Genomic DNA, 16,000 nt, shown 5'->3' with positions numbered 1-16,000 from the left:
TACTATATATATATATATATATATATATATATATATATATATATATATATATATATATATATATATATATATATATATACATGTATGTATGTATGTATGTGTGCGTGTGTGTATAACTTATCATACACTGTCCACACACAATGAGCCCTCACCTTTTTTACAAACTCTTTCAAGCACAGGAAACTGCCAATAGTTGTGCATTAAGTAAAGCCTTTTATTTGCCATGAGGAAGATTGACCAAACTTGCCAATCCACATCATACCATCACATGAAGTGTTACTGAAACTAAAGATTTGCTTCCTAAAAGATTTTCCCAAGAAGACTGTATAGCCTAAAGGTGCGTTGTCAATGCAGCGGCTGCAGTGTCTGTAGCCGCAAGGCTGTTGCGGCTACAGACGCTTCAGCTGCTGCATTGACAATGCACCTTAAGTATCCCCACAAAATACAGTACATTTACAGCTCTAACCTAATTCGGTTAGTTTTCAAGCCGAATCAAAGGCAGAGTAATACAACCGTGGTCCTTGACACCTCAGGTCTGAAGTTCACCAAGTGGATCAGAGCTCCCGAATGCCACAACGTGGTGGCGACGTTCTCAGCATTCGACGTCTACATGAGGACTCCCCACTACATCAGAGAGACGGAGACGGTCGACATGTGCTGGTACGACGGCCTGGAGATCAGGACGGACAACATGCTCGACGGAACTTGGTGAGACTCGACCCAGAATGTTGAAAATGGACGCCAAAGTGATGGTGTCCTCGGAGTGGTCTCCCGAGGTCGAACCGGGTATGCAGGAACCTGGTTCCTCCTGTAACTTTATTCACAAATGGTGACAGCTCAAGTCCAAGGGATACACCCTAACTTAACCTAACCTTGGTTTGGTTAAGTGCCCTGTTTCGACGAGATTACTCTACAGGAATGACAACTGTGCAGCTTTCCGCATGTGTCTAGATCCTTCCAAACAAAATGCCTTATTGTCTGGAATCTTTATGACCTAGCTGGATCGCTTTTCCCATCCTAGCTGAATAAGTTCCAGGTCACAAACTGTTTTCATTTAGGATAAACTAAACATATATATATATATATATATATATATATATATATATATATATATATATATATATATATATATATATATATATATTAGTATGCAGAGATGATGATCCCACGTTTTGGAACTTAATTTCTTATACTGAATCACGAGATTAAAACTTGTAGCTATGACGGATCTTCAACTTCAAAAGTTCAAGCGAAGATGCAATGCATTACTACCCTAATACAACTCTCCTTGCATTTTAATTATTTACTTACAATTTTATCTGCTTATTCATTGATTAGTTATTTTATTTTTTCTTTTTCTCTTAAGTGATATCTTCTTTATGTATTTCCCTTTACTACTCGTTACCTCTTTCTGATGACCACCATGTTCTTTGGGAGTCTGAACTTCAAGTCAGTGGCCCCTGTGGTGGGCTTGCTCCATATGAGTAGGGTTCATCATCTAATAATAATAATAATAATAATAATAATAATAATAATAATAATAATAATAATGGAAGATCCAAGTACGTATGGAAATACACCAATATGCCTGTGTGTGTGTGTGTGTGTGTGTGTGTGTGTTGATGTACCTAAGTAACTGTGAAAACACTTGAGTGTTCTGATGTGGATCTTCCGTGGATTCAGGTTCTGCGGAACCGAAATCTCGAGCGGAGACACTTTCACCTCCGTCGGGAACGAGATGGTCCTATATTTCAAGTCGGCCTCCAGGTTCAAGACAGGATGGTCGGCTGATATCACCTTCGTCGAGGAAGCGAATTGTCCTACCAGGTGAGATAACTGATTCTCAGGTTCTCCGTTTTCTAAGTTAAGAACCTTGTTGCGGTTTTGTTTTCTTTGCTGGAGACGAATTTCATGTACTTTGGGAAGGGGATTTCTTAATGTACTATGATAGAATTTAATGTACTTGGAGAATGGAATTTCTTATTACACTTTGAAAGAACTTAATGTACTTAAAGAAAGGAATTTCTTAGTATACTTTGATGGAACTTAATGTACTTGGAGAATGGAATTTCTCAATATACTTTCAAAGATTTTCAGTTTCGCAATTTCCAAGAACCGGGATTTGTGTCGCGAATTTTGACAGAGTTCAGTGACCGGGAGTCAGCTGTGGCGAATAGCCGTTTCCTGATCAAATTTTGGTGAATCTTAAATGAGTTATATATATATATATATATATATATATATATATATATATATATATATATATATATATATATTGTATATCTGATGATAAAACAAAGACTCTGGGTTTTTAAAAATGAGTTGAAAAATGGAATGCTTGGTCCTGGATATGTACGTTGCCAAAAACTGAAGTAGGAACGAAACATTATTCCTTTTCCAGCCCTGGTGTCATGGAATGATAAATTCATTATTATTTAATAATTATTTATATTGCTAATTTATAATAATTTTCAGTCTGAGGTAAATAGCCTATTATGAAGAAATCTTTAGGAGTATCGGACATCTTTGAAGGTGGAAAATACTGGAGCTAAAAGTGACAAGAACACCACTAATTCTGCCTCCTTTCCAGCACCTCGACTACAACCTCTTCATCATCTACATCTCCAACAACAACAACAACACCAAGTACCACTTCCTCATCCACAACCCCATCTACCACCACCACCGCATCTACTTCCACAACTTCTTCAACGTCTACATCTCCAACAACAACTACTTCCACAACTTCTTCAACATCTACATCTCCAACAACAACTACTTCAACAACAACTTCTACATCTCCAACAACAACTACTTCCACAACTTCAACAACACCAACTACCACAACCTCGTCTACATCATCAACTTCTTCAACATCAACATCAACAACAACTACTTCCACAACTTCTACATCTCCAACAACAACTACTTCCACAACTTCAACAACACCAACTTCCACCACCTCATCTACATCATCAACTTCTTCAACATCTACATCTCCAACAACAACTACTTCCACATCTTCAACAACATCTACATCTCCAACAACAACTACTTCCACATCTTCAACAACACATCTCCAACAACATCTCCAATCTTCAACAACATCTACATCTCCAACAACAACTACTTCCAACAACAACATCTCCAACAACAACTACTTCCACAACTTCAACAACACCTACTACCACCACCTCATCTACCTCATCAACTTCTTCAACATCTACATCTCCAACAACAACTACTTCCACATCTTCAACAACATCTACATCTCCAACAACAACTACTTCCACATCTTCAACAACATCTACATCTCCAACAACTACTTCCACAACATCAACAACACCAACTACCACCACATCATCAACATCATCTTCTTCAACATCTACATCTCCAACAACAACTACTTCCACAACTTCAACAACATCTACATCTCCAACAACAACTACTTCCACAACTTCAACAACATCTACATCTCCAACAACAACTACTTCCACAACTTCAACAACATCTACATCTCCAACAACAACTACTTCCACAACTTCAACAACACATACATCTCCACCACCTCACTACCTCATCAACATCTCTTCCAACATCTACATCTCCAACAACAACATCTACATCTCCAACAACAACTTCAACAACATCTACATCTCCAACAACAACAACTACTTCCACATCTTCAACAACATCTACATCTCCAACAACAACTACTTCCACATCTTCAACAACATCTACATCTCCAACAACAACTACTTTCAACAACATCTACATTCAACAACACCAACTACCACCACCTCATCTACCTCATCAACTTCTTCAACATCTACATCTCCAACAACAACTACTTCCCACAACTTCAACAACATCTACATCTCCAACAACAACTACTTCCATCTTCAAACAACATCTACATCTCCAACAACAACTACTTCCACAACTTCAAACAGCATCTACATCTCCAACAACAACTACTTCACATCTTCAACAACATCAACATCTCCAACAACAACTACTTCCACAACTTCAAACAACATCTACATCTCCAACAACATCTACATCTCCAACAACAACTCTTCAACAACATCTACATCTCCAACAACAACTACTTCCACATCTTCAACAACATCTACATCTCCAACAACAACTACTTCCACATCTTCAACAACATCTACATCTCCAACAACAACTACTTCCACAACTTCAACAACACCGACTACCACCACCTCATCTACCTCATCAACTTCTTCAACATCTACATCTCAAACAACAACTACTTCCACATCTTCAACAACATCTACATCTCCAACAACAACTACTTCCACAACTTCAACAACATCTACATCTCCAACAACAACTACTTCCACATCTTCAACAACATCTACATCTCCAACAACAACTACTTCCACATCTTCAACAACATCTACATCTCCAAACATCTCCAACAACATTACTCCACATCTTCAACAACATCTACATCTCCAACAACAACTACTTCCACATCTTCAACATCTACATCTCCAACAACAACTACTTCCACATCTTCAACAACATCTACATCTCCAACAACAACTACTTCCACAACTTCAACAACACCAACTACCACGACCTCATCTACATCAACAACTTCTTCAACATCTACATCTCCAACAACAACTACTTCCACAACTTCTACAACACCAACTACCACCACATCATCTACCTCATCAACTTCTTCAACATCTACATCTCCAACAACTACTACTTCCACAACTTCAACATCTCCAACAACAACTACTTCCACAACTTCTACAACACCAACTACCACCACATCATCTACCTCATCAACTTCTTCAACATCTACATCTCCAACAACAACTACTTCCACAACTTCAACAACATCTACATCTCCAACAACAACTACTTCCACAACTTCAACATCATTACCACAACCCCATCTACCACAACTTCTTCAACATCTACATTCCAGCAACAACTACTTCCACAACTTCAACAACACCATCAACCACAACTACCTCATCAACTTCAACAACATCTACATCTCCAACAACAACTACTTCCACATCTTCAACAACATCTACATCTCCAACAACAACTACTTCTTCCATCTTCAACAACATCTACATCTCCAACAACAACTACTTCCACATCTTCAACAACATCTACATCTCCAACAACTACTTCCAACAACAACTACCACCACATCATCAACATCTTCTTCAACATCTACATCTCCAACAACAACTACTTCCACAACTTCAACAACACCAACTACCACCACCTCATCTACATCAACAACTTCTTCAACATCTACATCTCCAACATCAATTACTTCCACAACTTCTACAACACCAACTACCACCACATCATCTACCTCATCAACTTCTTCAACATCTACATCTCCAACAACTACTACTTCCACAACTTCAACAACATCTACCTCAACAACTACTACCACAACTTCAACAACACCATCTACCAACACCACCTCATCTACCATCAACTTCTTCAACATCTACATCTCCAACAACAACTGCTTCCACAACTCAACAAAATCTACATCTCCAACAACAACTACTTCCACAACTTCAACAACACCGACTACCACCACCCCATCTACCTCATCAACTTCTTCAACATCTACATCTCCAACAACGACTACTTCCACAACTTCAACAACATCTACATCTCCAACAACAACTACTTCAACACATCTTCAACAACATCTACATCTCCAACAACAACTACTTCAACATCTTCAACAACATCTACATCTCCAACATCAACAACTACTTCAACATCTACAACATCTCCAACAACAACTACTTCCACAACTTCAACAACACCAACTCCACAACATCATCAACATCATCTTCTTCAACATCTACATCTCCAACAACATCATCAACTAACATCTCATCTCACAACTACCACCACCTCATCTACATCATCAACTACATCTACATCTCCACAACAACTACTTCAACAACTTCAACAACATCTACATCTCCAACAACAACTACCTCACAACATCAACAACACCAACTACCACCACCAATCTACATCATTAACTTCAACAACATCTACATCTCCAAACAACTACTTCCACTCTTCAACAACATCTACATCCACCAACATTCTCATCAACAACATCAACAACACCAACTCTCCACATCATCAATCAACTTCTTCAACATCTACATCAACAACAACTACTTCCACAACTTCAACAACACCAACTACCACCACCTCATCTACATCATCAACTTCTTCAACATCTACATCTCCAACAACTACTTCCACAACTTCAACAACATCTACATCTCCAACAACAACTACTTCCACAACTTCTACAACACCAACCACCACATCATCTACATCCACAACTTCTTCAACATCTACATCTCCAACAACAACTACTTCCACAACTTCAACAACATCTACATCAACAACAACTACTTCCACAACTTCAACAACACCAACTACCACCATCTCATCTACCTCATCAACTTCTTCAACATCTACATCTCCAACAACTACTTCCACAACTTCAACAACATCTACATCTCAAACAACAACTACTTCCACAACTTCTACAACACCAACCACCACATCATCTACATCCACAACTTCTTCAACATCTACATCTCCAACAACAACTACTTCCACAACTTCAACAACATCTACATCTCCAACAACAACTACTTCCACAACTTCAACAACACCAACTACCACCACCTCATCAACTTCTTCAACATCTACATCTCCAACAACTACTTCCACAACTTCAACAACATCTACATCTCAAACAACAACTACTTCCACAACTTCTACAACACCAACCACCACATCATCTACATCCACAACTTCTTCAACATCTACATCTCCAACAACAACTACTTCCACAACTTCAACAACATCTACATCTCCAACAACAACTACTTCCACAACTTCAACAACACCAACTACCACCACCTCATCTACCTCATCAACTTCTTCAACATCTACATCTCCAACAACTACTTCCACAACTTCAACAACATCTACATCTCCAACAACAACTACTTCCACAACTTCTACAACACCAACCACCACATCATCTACATCCACAACTTCTTCAACATCTACATCTCCAACAACAACTACTTCCACAACTTCAACAACATCTACATCTCCAACAACAACTACTTCCACAACTTCAACAACACCAACTACCACCACCTCATCTACCTCATCAACTTCTTCAACATCTACTCCAACAACTACTTCCACAACTTCAACAACATCTACATCTCCAACAACAACTACTTCCACAACTTCTACAACACCAACCACCATCATCTTCATCCACAACTTCTTCAACATCTACATCTCCAACAACAACAACTTCCACAACTTCAACAACATCTACATCTCCAACAACAACTACTTCCACAACTTCAACAACACCGACTACCACCACCTCATCTACATCATCAACTTCTTCAACATCTACATCTCCAACAACAACTACCTCCACAACTTCAACAACATCTACATCTCCAACAACAACAACTTCCACAACTTCAACTACCACCACCTCATCTACATCATCAACTTCTTCAACATCTACATCTCCAACAACAACTACTTCCACAACTCCAACAACATCTACATCTCCAACAACTACTTCCACAACTTCAACAACACCAACTACCACCACATCATCTACATCATCAACTTCTTCAACATCTACATCTCCAACAACAACTACTTCCACAACTTCAACAACATCTACATCTCCAACAACTACTTCCACAACTTCAACAACACCAACTACCACACATCATCATCATCTACATCAACAACTTCTTCAACATCTACATCTCCAACAAACAACTACTTCCACAACTTCAACAACACCAACTCCACCATCAAATCATCAATCATCAACTTCATTCAACATCTACATCTCAACAACAACAACTACCACCACAATCATCTACATCATCAACTACATCTCCAACAACAACTACATCTCAACAACAACAACTACCAACTAACAACATCTACATCTCCATCAACAACTATCTTCAACAACTACAACTCCACCAACATCTACTTCCAACTTCAACATCTACATCTTCAACAACACTACAACTCCAGCAACAACATCTTCCACAACTTCCAACAGCACATCAACTACCACAACCTCATCTACATCTCAACAACATCTTCAACATCTCTACATCTCCAACAACAACTACTTCAACAACAACTTCAACAACACCAACTACCACCACATCATCTACATCATCAACTTCTTCAACATCTACATCTCCAACAACAACTACTCTTCTACAACACAACAACATCATCTCCAACAACTACATCTACATTCAACAACTATCTCAACATCTCAACAACAACTACTTCCACTCACTCATCTACATCAACAACTTCTTCAACATCTACATCTTCAACAACAACTACTTCCACAACTTCAACACCAACTACCACCTCCTCATCTACATCAACAACTTCTTCAACATCTACATCTCCAACAACAACTACTTCCACAACTTCAACAACACCAACTACCACCACCATCTACATCAACAACTTCTTCAACATCACATCTCCAACAACAACTACTTCCACAACTTCAACATCACCAACTACCACCTCATCTCATCAACAACTAACATCTACATCTCCAACAACTACTACTTCTACAACTTCAACAACACCAACTACCACCACCTCATCTACATCAACAACTTCTTCAACATCTACATCTCCAACAACTACTTCCACAACTTCAACATCTACATCTCCAACATCTTCTACTTCCACAACTCCTACATCAACAACTACTTCAACATCTTCAACAACACCATCTACCACGACTGCAACATCATCTACTTCCACCACGCCTACGCAAACAACTTCTTCAACATCTACATCTTCAACAACACCATCTACCACGACCGCAACATCATCTCTTTCCACCACGCCTACGCAAACAACTTCTTCAACAACACCATCTACCACGACCGCAACATCATCTACTTCCACCACGCCTACGCAAACAACTTCTTCAACAACACCATCTACCATCGACCGCAACATCATCTACTTCCACCACGCCTACACAAACAACTTCTTCAACATCTACATCTTCAACAACACCATCTACCACAACCGCAACATCATCTACTTCCACCACTCCTACACAAACAACTTCTTCAACATCTACATCTTCAACAACACCATCTACCACGACCGGAACATCATCTACTTCCACCACGCCTACGCAAACAACTTCTTCAACATCTACATCTTCAACAACACCATCTACCACGACCGCAACATCATCTACTTCCACCACTCCTACACAAACAACTTCTTCAACATCTACATCTTCAACAACACCATCTACCACGACCGCAACATCATCTACTTCCACCACGCCTCATAAACAACTTCTTCAACATCTACATCTTCAACAACACCATCTACCACGACCGCAACATCATCTACTTCCACCACTCCTACACAAACAACTTCTTCAACATCTACATCTTCAACAACACCATCTACCACGACCGCAACATCATCTACTTCCACCACGCCTACGCAAACAACTTCTTCAACATCTACATCTTCAACAACACCATCTACCACGACCGCAACATCATCTACTTCCACCACGCCTACGCAAACAACTTCTTCAACATCTACATCTTCAACAACACCATCTACCACGACCGCAACATCATCTACTTCCACCACGCCTACACAAACAACTTCTTCAACATCTACATCTTCAACAACACCATCTACCACGACCGCAACATCATCTACTTCCACCACGCCTCGCAAACAACTTCTTCAACATCTACATCTTCAACAACACCATCTACCACGACCGCAACATCATCTACTTCCACCACTCCTACACAAACAAGTTCTTCAACATCTACATCTTCAACAACACAATCTACCACGACCGCAACATCATCTACTTCCACCACTCCTACACAAACAACTTCTTCAACATCTACATCTTCAACAACACCATCTACCACGACCGCAACATCATCTACTTCCACCACGCCTACGCAAACAACTTCTTCAACATCTACATCTTCAACAACACCATCTACCACGACCGCAACATCATCTACTTCCACCACGCCTCGCAAACAACTTCTTCAACATCTACATCTTCAACAACACCATCTACCACGACCACGCAACATCATCTACTTCCACCACTCCTACACAAACAACTTCCTCAACATCTACATCTTCAACAACACCATCTACCACGACCGCAACATCATCTACTTCCACTACTCCTACACAAACAACTTCTTCAACATCTACATCTTCAACAACACCATCTACCACAACCGCAACATCATCTACTTCCACCACTCCTACACAAACAACTTCTTCAACATCTACATCTTCAACAACACCATCTACCACGACGGGAACATCATCTACTTCCACCACGCCTACGCAAACAACTTCTTCAACATCTACATCTTCAACAACAGCATCTACCACGACTGCAACTACCACTTCCACAACCCCAGCCACTACTTCATCTACAACAGGATCTACTTCCACAACCTCTCAATCTACAACAACTTCAACATCTATATCCCCACCAACAACAACATCTACAACTTCAACAACACCAACTGTTTCTACTTCTACTGCCACCTCATCTACATCATCGTCTACACCCCCAACAACTGCCAGGTAAGTCAGTGAAGTTTGAGTTACAATTAACATCTAAGATATAATATAAATGAGGATGAGAATTTAAATGATAAATATAATTCTGCTCTTTTGCAGCCAGACATCTACAACAGAGAGAGCAGCCACTACAACTGAGCCGACGGATTGCAAATGCGAGCCACCTACCACTACGACATCTACAACACCATCCATTTCAACAACCTCTACCTCCAAAACTTCAACAACAGCATCTACCACCACCTCATCTACATCATCAACTTCTTCAACATCAACAACTCCACCAACATCTACTCCACAACTTCAACAACACCAACTACCACCACATCATCTACATCAGCAACAACTACTTCCACAACTTCTACAACACCAACTACCACCACATCTTCTACCTCATCAACTTCTTCAACATCTACATCTCCAACATCATCTACTTCCACAACTTCAACAACACCAACTACCACCACCTCATCAACTTCTTCAACATCTACATCTTCAACAACTACTTCCACAACTTCAACATCATCTACATCTCCAACAACAACTACTTCCACAACTTCAACAACACCAACTACCACCACCTCATCTACATCATCAACTTCTTCAACATCAACAACAACTACTTCCACAACACCAACTACCACCACCTCATCTACATCCTCAACTTCTTCAACATCTACATCCCCAACAACAACTAGTTCCACAACATCTACAACTCCAACAACAACTACTTCTACAACTTCTTCAACATCTACATCTCCTACAACTACTAATTCCACAACTTCTTCAACATCTACATCTCCAACAACTACTACTTCCACAACATCTACATCTCCAACAACAACTACTTCCACAACTTCAACAACACCAACTACCACCACCTCATCTACATCATCAACTTCTTCAACATCAACATCTCCAACAACAACTACTTCCACAACTTCTACAACACAAACTACCACCACCTCATCTACATCCTCAACTTCTTCAACATCTACATCCCCAACAACAACTAGTTCCACAACTTCAACAACATCTACAACTCCAACAACAACTACTTCTACAACTTCTTCAACATCTACATCTCCAACAACTACTACTTCCACAACTTCTTCAACATCTACATCTCCAACAACTACTACTTCCACAACTTCAACAACATCTACATCTCCAACAACAACTACTTCCACAACTTCAACAACACCAACTACCACCACCTCATCTACATCATCAACTTCTTCAACATCAACATCTCCAACAACAACTACTTCCACAACTTCTACAACACCAACTACCACCACCTCATCTACATCCTCAACTTCTTCAACATCTACATCTCCAACAACTACTACTTCCACAACTTCAACAACATCTACATCTCCAACAACAACTACTTCCACAACTTCTTCAACATCTACATCTCCAACAACAACTACTTCCACAACTTCTTCAACATCTACATCTCCAACAACTACTTCCACAACTTCAACATCTACATCTCCAACAACAACAACTTCCACAACTTCAACAACACCAACTACCACCACATCATCAACTTCTTCAACATCTACATCTCCAACAACAACTACTTCCACAACTTCTACAACACCAACTACCACATCATCTACATCATCAACTTCTTCAACATCTACATCTCCAACAACATCTACTTCCACAACTTCTACAACACCAACTACCACCACCTCAGCTACATCCTCAACTTCTTCAACATCCACATCTCCAACAACAACTACTCCAACAACAACACAACTTCTACAACACCAACTACCACCACGTCATCTACATCCTCAACTATCTTCAACATCTACATCTCCAACAACAACCACTTCCACAACTTCTACAACACCAACTACCACCACATCATCTACATCCTCAACTTCTTCAACATCTACATCTCCAACAACAACTACTTCCACAACTTCAACAACATCTACATCTCCAACAACAACTACTTCCACAACTTCAACAACATCTACATCTCCAACAACAACTACTTCCACAACTTCAACAACACCAACTACTACCACATCATCTACATCCTCAACTTCTTCAACATCTACAACTCCAACAACAACTACTTCAACAACTTCTACAACACCAGCTACCACCACCTCATCTACATCCTCAACTTCTTCAACATCTACATCAACAACAACTACAACCACAACTTCTACAACACCAACTACCACCACCTCATCAACTTCTTCAACATCTACATCTCCAACAACAATTACTTCCACAACTTCTACAACACCAACAACCACCACCTCATCTACCTCATCAACTTCTTCAACATCTACATCAACAACAACTACTTCCACAACTTCTACAACACCATCTACCACCACATCATCTACATCCTCAACTTCTTCAACATCTACATCTCCACGCAGGTTAGTAAAGGCTTCAGTTTTCATTATTTTGTCAATTATTATTTTTATTAATTGAGAAATATAATTTTTGATTAAGATTTAGATTCTATCAACAACACCAAAAATCAAATATCATTCCTCTCTTCTACAGCCAGACGTCTACAACAGAGACAACAGCCACTACAACCGAGCCGATGGATTGCAAGTGCGAGCCACCTACCACTACAACATTTACAACACCATCCATTTCAACAACATCTACCTCCAAAACTTCAACAACTTCAACAATACCAGTTACCACTACCAGTTCCACATCAACAACTCCAAAAACCACTACATCAACAACTACCAGTTCTTCTACATCTACATCAACAACAACCACTTCCACCACATCAACAACACCAGATGCTACAACCACTTCAACTTCAACTTCTACCACTACATCAACACCTATAAGGACTACAACTAAGGCCATTACAACCACAACACCAACGCCTACTTGCAACTCGTTTGTAAGTGGTAGCTACAACATTCTACAGTCTCCAAGATATCCTTCCTCCTACCCAAACAACGCTCAGTGCACTGAAGGAGCTTTTACGGTAAGTCCTACTTTCCCTTATCGATTTACAAGTCATTCTTGGATGAGCTTTTGATACATCACTAGTTGGCCTTTGTGGGGTACTGAGTGGTTTTAAGCGTGATCTCAACAGTAACACAGAACCAGGAAGGGCCATTAGCTTGCTAAACATCCAAAACGTAGACTGCCCATTCGTGAAAGGAAGAGGAGAGGGTGGCAAGGAGATGTAGACATAAAACAACAAATAGGATTCAGCAAGTAAAAGCAAGATGAATATATATAAAAAATCAGTGGTAACTAGAGTAACCATGCTCAGTACTTTGCATCAGCTTTCTCAGCCTCTCTTACAGAGATTACAAGAGATTTTTGGCACCATAATACATGACATAGGACAATTCTGTTTCAAAAGTAAGGGGTCAAAAGGCCGGTAGCATACCAAGTCGTATACCGACAGACCAATAGTTCAGCCAAAACAATAGATCTGATACTGCTAGGTCAGCATACCTAGGGGTTCCTGCGCCCAGTGTCAAGTTTTCTGGTGACCTCAGATACACTGTGCCAAAGTTCAGCTTACTTTATCCTTACTGCCACTTACTGATTCGTTCTATTAGTGTATGGTTAACAGTTATTTCATTTAACTTTTCAAGAACAATTAGATTACAATCTGCTGAGATGTTAGGTCTCAGAAATGCAACTTAATTTTGTATAGAGAGTAACTCACTTGCTGAAAACAAATTTTGCTATATTACACATACAAACTGTTTTACTAGAAAATCCCGGACGGTAGTGGAGTTCGTTATGCTTTTGAAGCACGTTGCTTGAAGGATTTGTACCAAGAATGAGGACCATGAGTTGGAACCGATGACCCAAACGTCATATTCTTTTTATTTTAACAGAGTTCCATTGCCGACACTATTCTCTACATCAACAGATTCAGACTTGGGTCAGGAGACTCTGTAACGGTCTACAGCCAATATATGCCTCCAATAGTGTAAGTATCTTCAGCAAGGACATGGCGTGATTTGTAAAATTTTACTAATCAACTTTTTCTCTTTTTTTGTGAGCAAAGGCCAATGAGCGGATAATCCAGTGTTCTTTCACAGCCCAGGCTTGAAGAAAATGACAAGGATAGAGAGAACAACTTAAAAAAAGCCACATATACCATCCATTGTCAAAGTCCCTTGAAGGAGCTCCCACTCGTAGGGAGGTAGTGCCGTCAGTGCACCTCACGCGGTGCACTGTAGGCATTACTTGGGTTCTTTGCAGCGTCCTTCCTCAGGCCCCCTGGTTGCCACCCCTTTTATTCTTTTTACTTTACCTCCATTCATGTTCTCTTTCTTCCATCTTGCTACCCAGCCTTTCCTAACAATTGTTTCATAGTGCAACTGCTTTGAGGTTTTCTCCTGTTACGCCTTTCAAACCTTTCTACCGTCAATTTCCTTTAAGCGCTGAATGACTTCATAGGTCCCAGCTCTGGGCCTTTGGCCTAAATTCTATATTCCATTCCATTCCTTGAAGGAACCAATTCCTGTCAGAAAGAGAAGCCCCTAGCATGCCAAAGAAAAATTCCAGTAGATTCTGTCTTATAATCTCAATAGTTTTCAGGAAAAACCTGATATGGAAAATTTCAGAAATCATCTGTCATTTCAAGTGCTGTATACAGAGCCGTTAGGTTTATATGAAAGGCGAAATCCACCCATAAAATCCTGCAAGATAGCTTTACCAAGAGAGAGAAGAGAGAGAGAGAGAGAGAGAGAGAGAGAGAGAGAGAGAGAGAGAGAGAGAGAGACAAGTCCAAGTCAACCTATAACAGCCTTTTGCAAAGCCAGTGGCCTAACCGACCTCTAATTGCAGACTAACCCGGGAGTGTAGCTTCTAGAACGACATACCGCATCCCCGGGACTAAAATTAGGACGAGATTCATTGCTGACAGCTCAAGGACCTCCACTGGATTCAGCCTGAGATATAGCACAGCTTCGTCCCCTTGTGGACAGGTAAATATATATCAGCTTGACAGGTATTGGTAACCTACTGCTTGCTCACATAGCTCAGGATACAAAGGGTTAAGATGTCTGTAAGCTCTCGTTGATGGTTTCGATAAGTCAGAAGACAAAAGACTAATAACTAGGACGTTATTGAATTACATTACAGTCTTTCTCATAATCTATCCAGCTCTTTCTAGGTCTCTCTTTCCTCTTTTCATGGTCTTCCTCTCCTTCTTTCTCCTTTCGGTTCAAGAATGTATAATCTTTATTTTATTAACCTACCCTACCAT

General features: G+C 40.0%; 4 protein-coding genes across 4 annotated transcripts; 1 reads left to right on the top strand and 3 right to left on the bottom strand.

Moving 5' to 3' along the window:
* Nucleotides 1-4,453: 4,453 nt before the first annotated feature.
* On the bottom strand, nt 4,454-5,518 carry LOC136840126 (uncharacterized). Its single transcript, XM_067106527.1, has 2 exons — nt 5,185-5,518; nt 4,454-4,914 (listed from the first exon to the last, which is right to left on the bottom strand). The coding sequence occupies exons 1-2, from the start codon at nt 5,516-5,518 to the stop codon at nt 4,454-4,456; spliced, it is 795 nt and encodes a 264-aa protein (XP_066962628.1).
* Nucleotides 5,519-6,807: 1,289 nt separating this feature from the next.
* LOC136840117 (uncharacterized) lies at nt 6,808-8,592 on the bottom strand. The gene is made up of 4 exons (XM_067106515.1): nt 8,426-8,592; nt 8,204-8,340; nt 7,336-7,764; nt 6,808-7,253 (listed from the first exon to the last, which is right to left on the bottom strand). Exons 1-4 carry the CDS (start codon nt 8,590-8,592, stop codon nt 6,808-6,810), a joined length of 1,179 nt encoding a protein of 392 aa, XP_066962616.1.
* Nucleotides 8,593-8,676: 84 nt separating this feature from the next.
* On the bottom strand, nt 8,677-12,664 carry LOC136840109 (uncharacterized). The gene is made up of 10 exons (XM_067106505.1): nt 12,645-12,664; nt 12,290-12,528; nt 11,960-12,133; nt 11,262-11,791; nt 10,665-10,791; nt 10,272-10,613; nt 9,902-10,183; nt 9,498-9,860; nt 9,100-9,456; nt 8,677-9,065 (listed from the first exon to the last, which is right to left on the bottom strand). Exons 1-10 carry the CDS (start codon nt 12,662-12,664, stop codon nt 8,677-8,679), a joined length of 2,823 nt encoding a protein of 940 aa, XP_066962606.1.
* A 40-nt stretch (nt 12,665-12,704) lies between these two features.
* On the top strand, nt 12,705-13,741 carry LOC136840102 (DNA-directed RNA polymerase subunit beta''-like; the record flags this gene model as incomplete). Its single annotated transcript, XM_067106493.1, has 2 exons — nt 12,705-13,169; nt 13,300-13,741. Coding segments are annotated over 2 exons (783 nt in total), but the record flags the coding sequence as incomplete, so codon positions are not given.
* Nucleotides 13,742-16,000: the final 2,259 nt, after the last annotated feature.

The sequence above is a fragment of the Macrobrachium rosenbergii genome, chromosome 1 (assembly GCF_040412425.1).
Source record: "Macrobrachium rosenbergii isolate ZJJX-2024 chromosome 1, ASM4041242v1, whole genome shotgun sequence".
NCBI classification, from domain to species: Eukaryota; Metazoa; Arthropoda; class Malacostraca; order Decapoda; family Palaemonidae; genus Macrobrachium; species Macrobrachium rosenbergii.
The sequence above is the reverse complement of the archived record's forward strand: the minus strand, read 5'-3'. Positions and strand labels throughout refer to the sequence as shown.

What these genes read in the sequence shown, in the direction of transcription:
- LOC136840126 (XM_067106527.1), bottom strand. Translation starts at nt 5,518, where the DNA reads ATGTTGAAGAAGTTGATGGTAGATGAGGTGGTGTTGGTAGATGGTGTT. An exon ending in GGTGGTAGTTGTTGTTGGAA is followed by an intron (nt 4,915 to 5,184) that starts GTAGTTGTTGGA and finishes ATGATGTTGAAG; the next exon opens with TTGTGGAAGTAGTTGTTGTT.
- LOC136840117 (XM_067106515.1), bottom strand. Translation starts at nt 8,592, where the DNA reads ATGGTGGTGGTAGTTGGTGTTGTTGAAGTTGTGGAAGTAGTTGTTGTT. An exon ending in GTTGAAGATGTTGTTGAGAT is followed by an intron (nt 7,765 to 8,203) that starts GTAGATGAGGTT and finishes ATGTTGTTGAAG; the next exon opens with TTGTGGAAGTAGTTGTTGTT. An exon ending in TGTGGATGAAGATGATGGTG is followed by an intron (nt 7,254 to 7,335) that starts GTTGGTGTTGTA and finishes TTGTTGGAGTAG; the next exon opens with ATGTTGAAGAAGTTGATGAG.
- LOC136840109 (XM_067106505.1), bottom strand. Translation starts at nt 12,664, where the DNA reads ATGTTGAAGAAGTTGAGGAT. An exon ending in TGTTGCGGTCGTGGTAGATG is followed by an intron (nt 9,861 to 9,901) that starts GTGTTGTTGAAG and finishes GTTGTTTGCGAG; the next exon opens with GCGTGGTGGAAGTAGATGAT. An exon ending in TGTTGCGGTCGTGGTAGATG is followed by an intron (nt 9,457 to 9,497) that starts GTGTTGTTGAAG and finishes GTTGTTTATGAG; the next exon opens with GCGTGGTGGAAGTAGATGAT.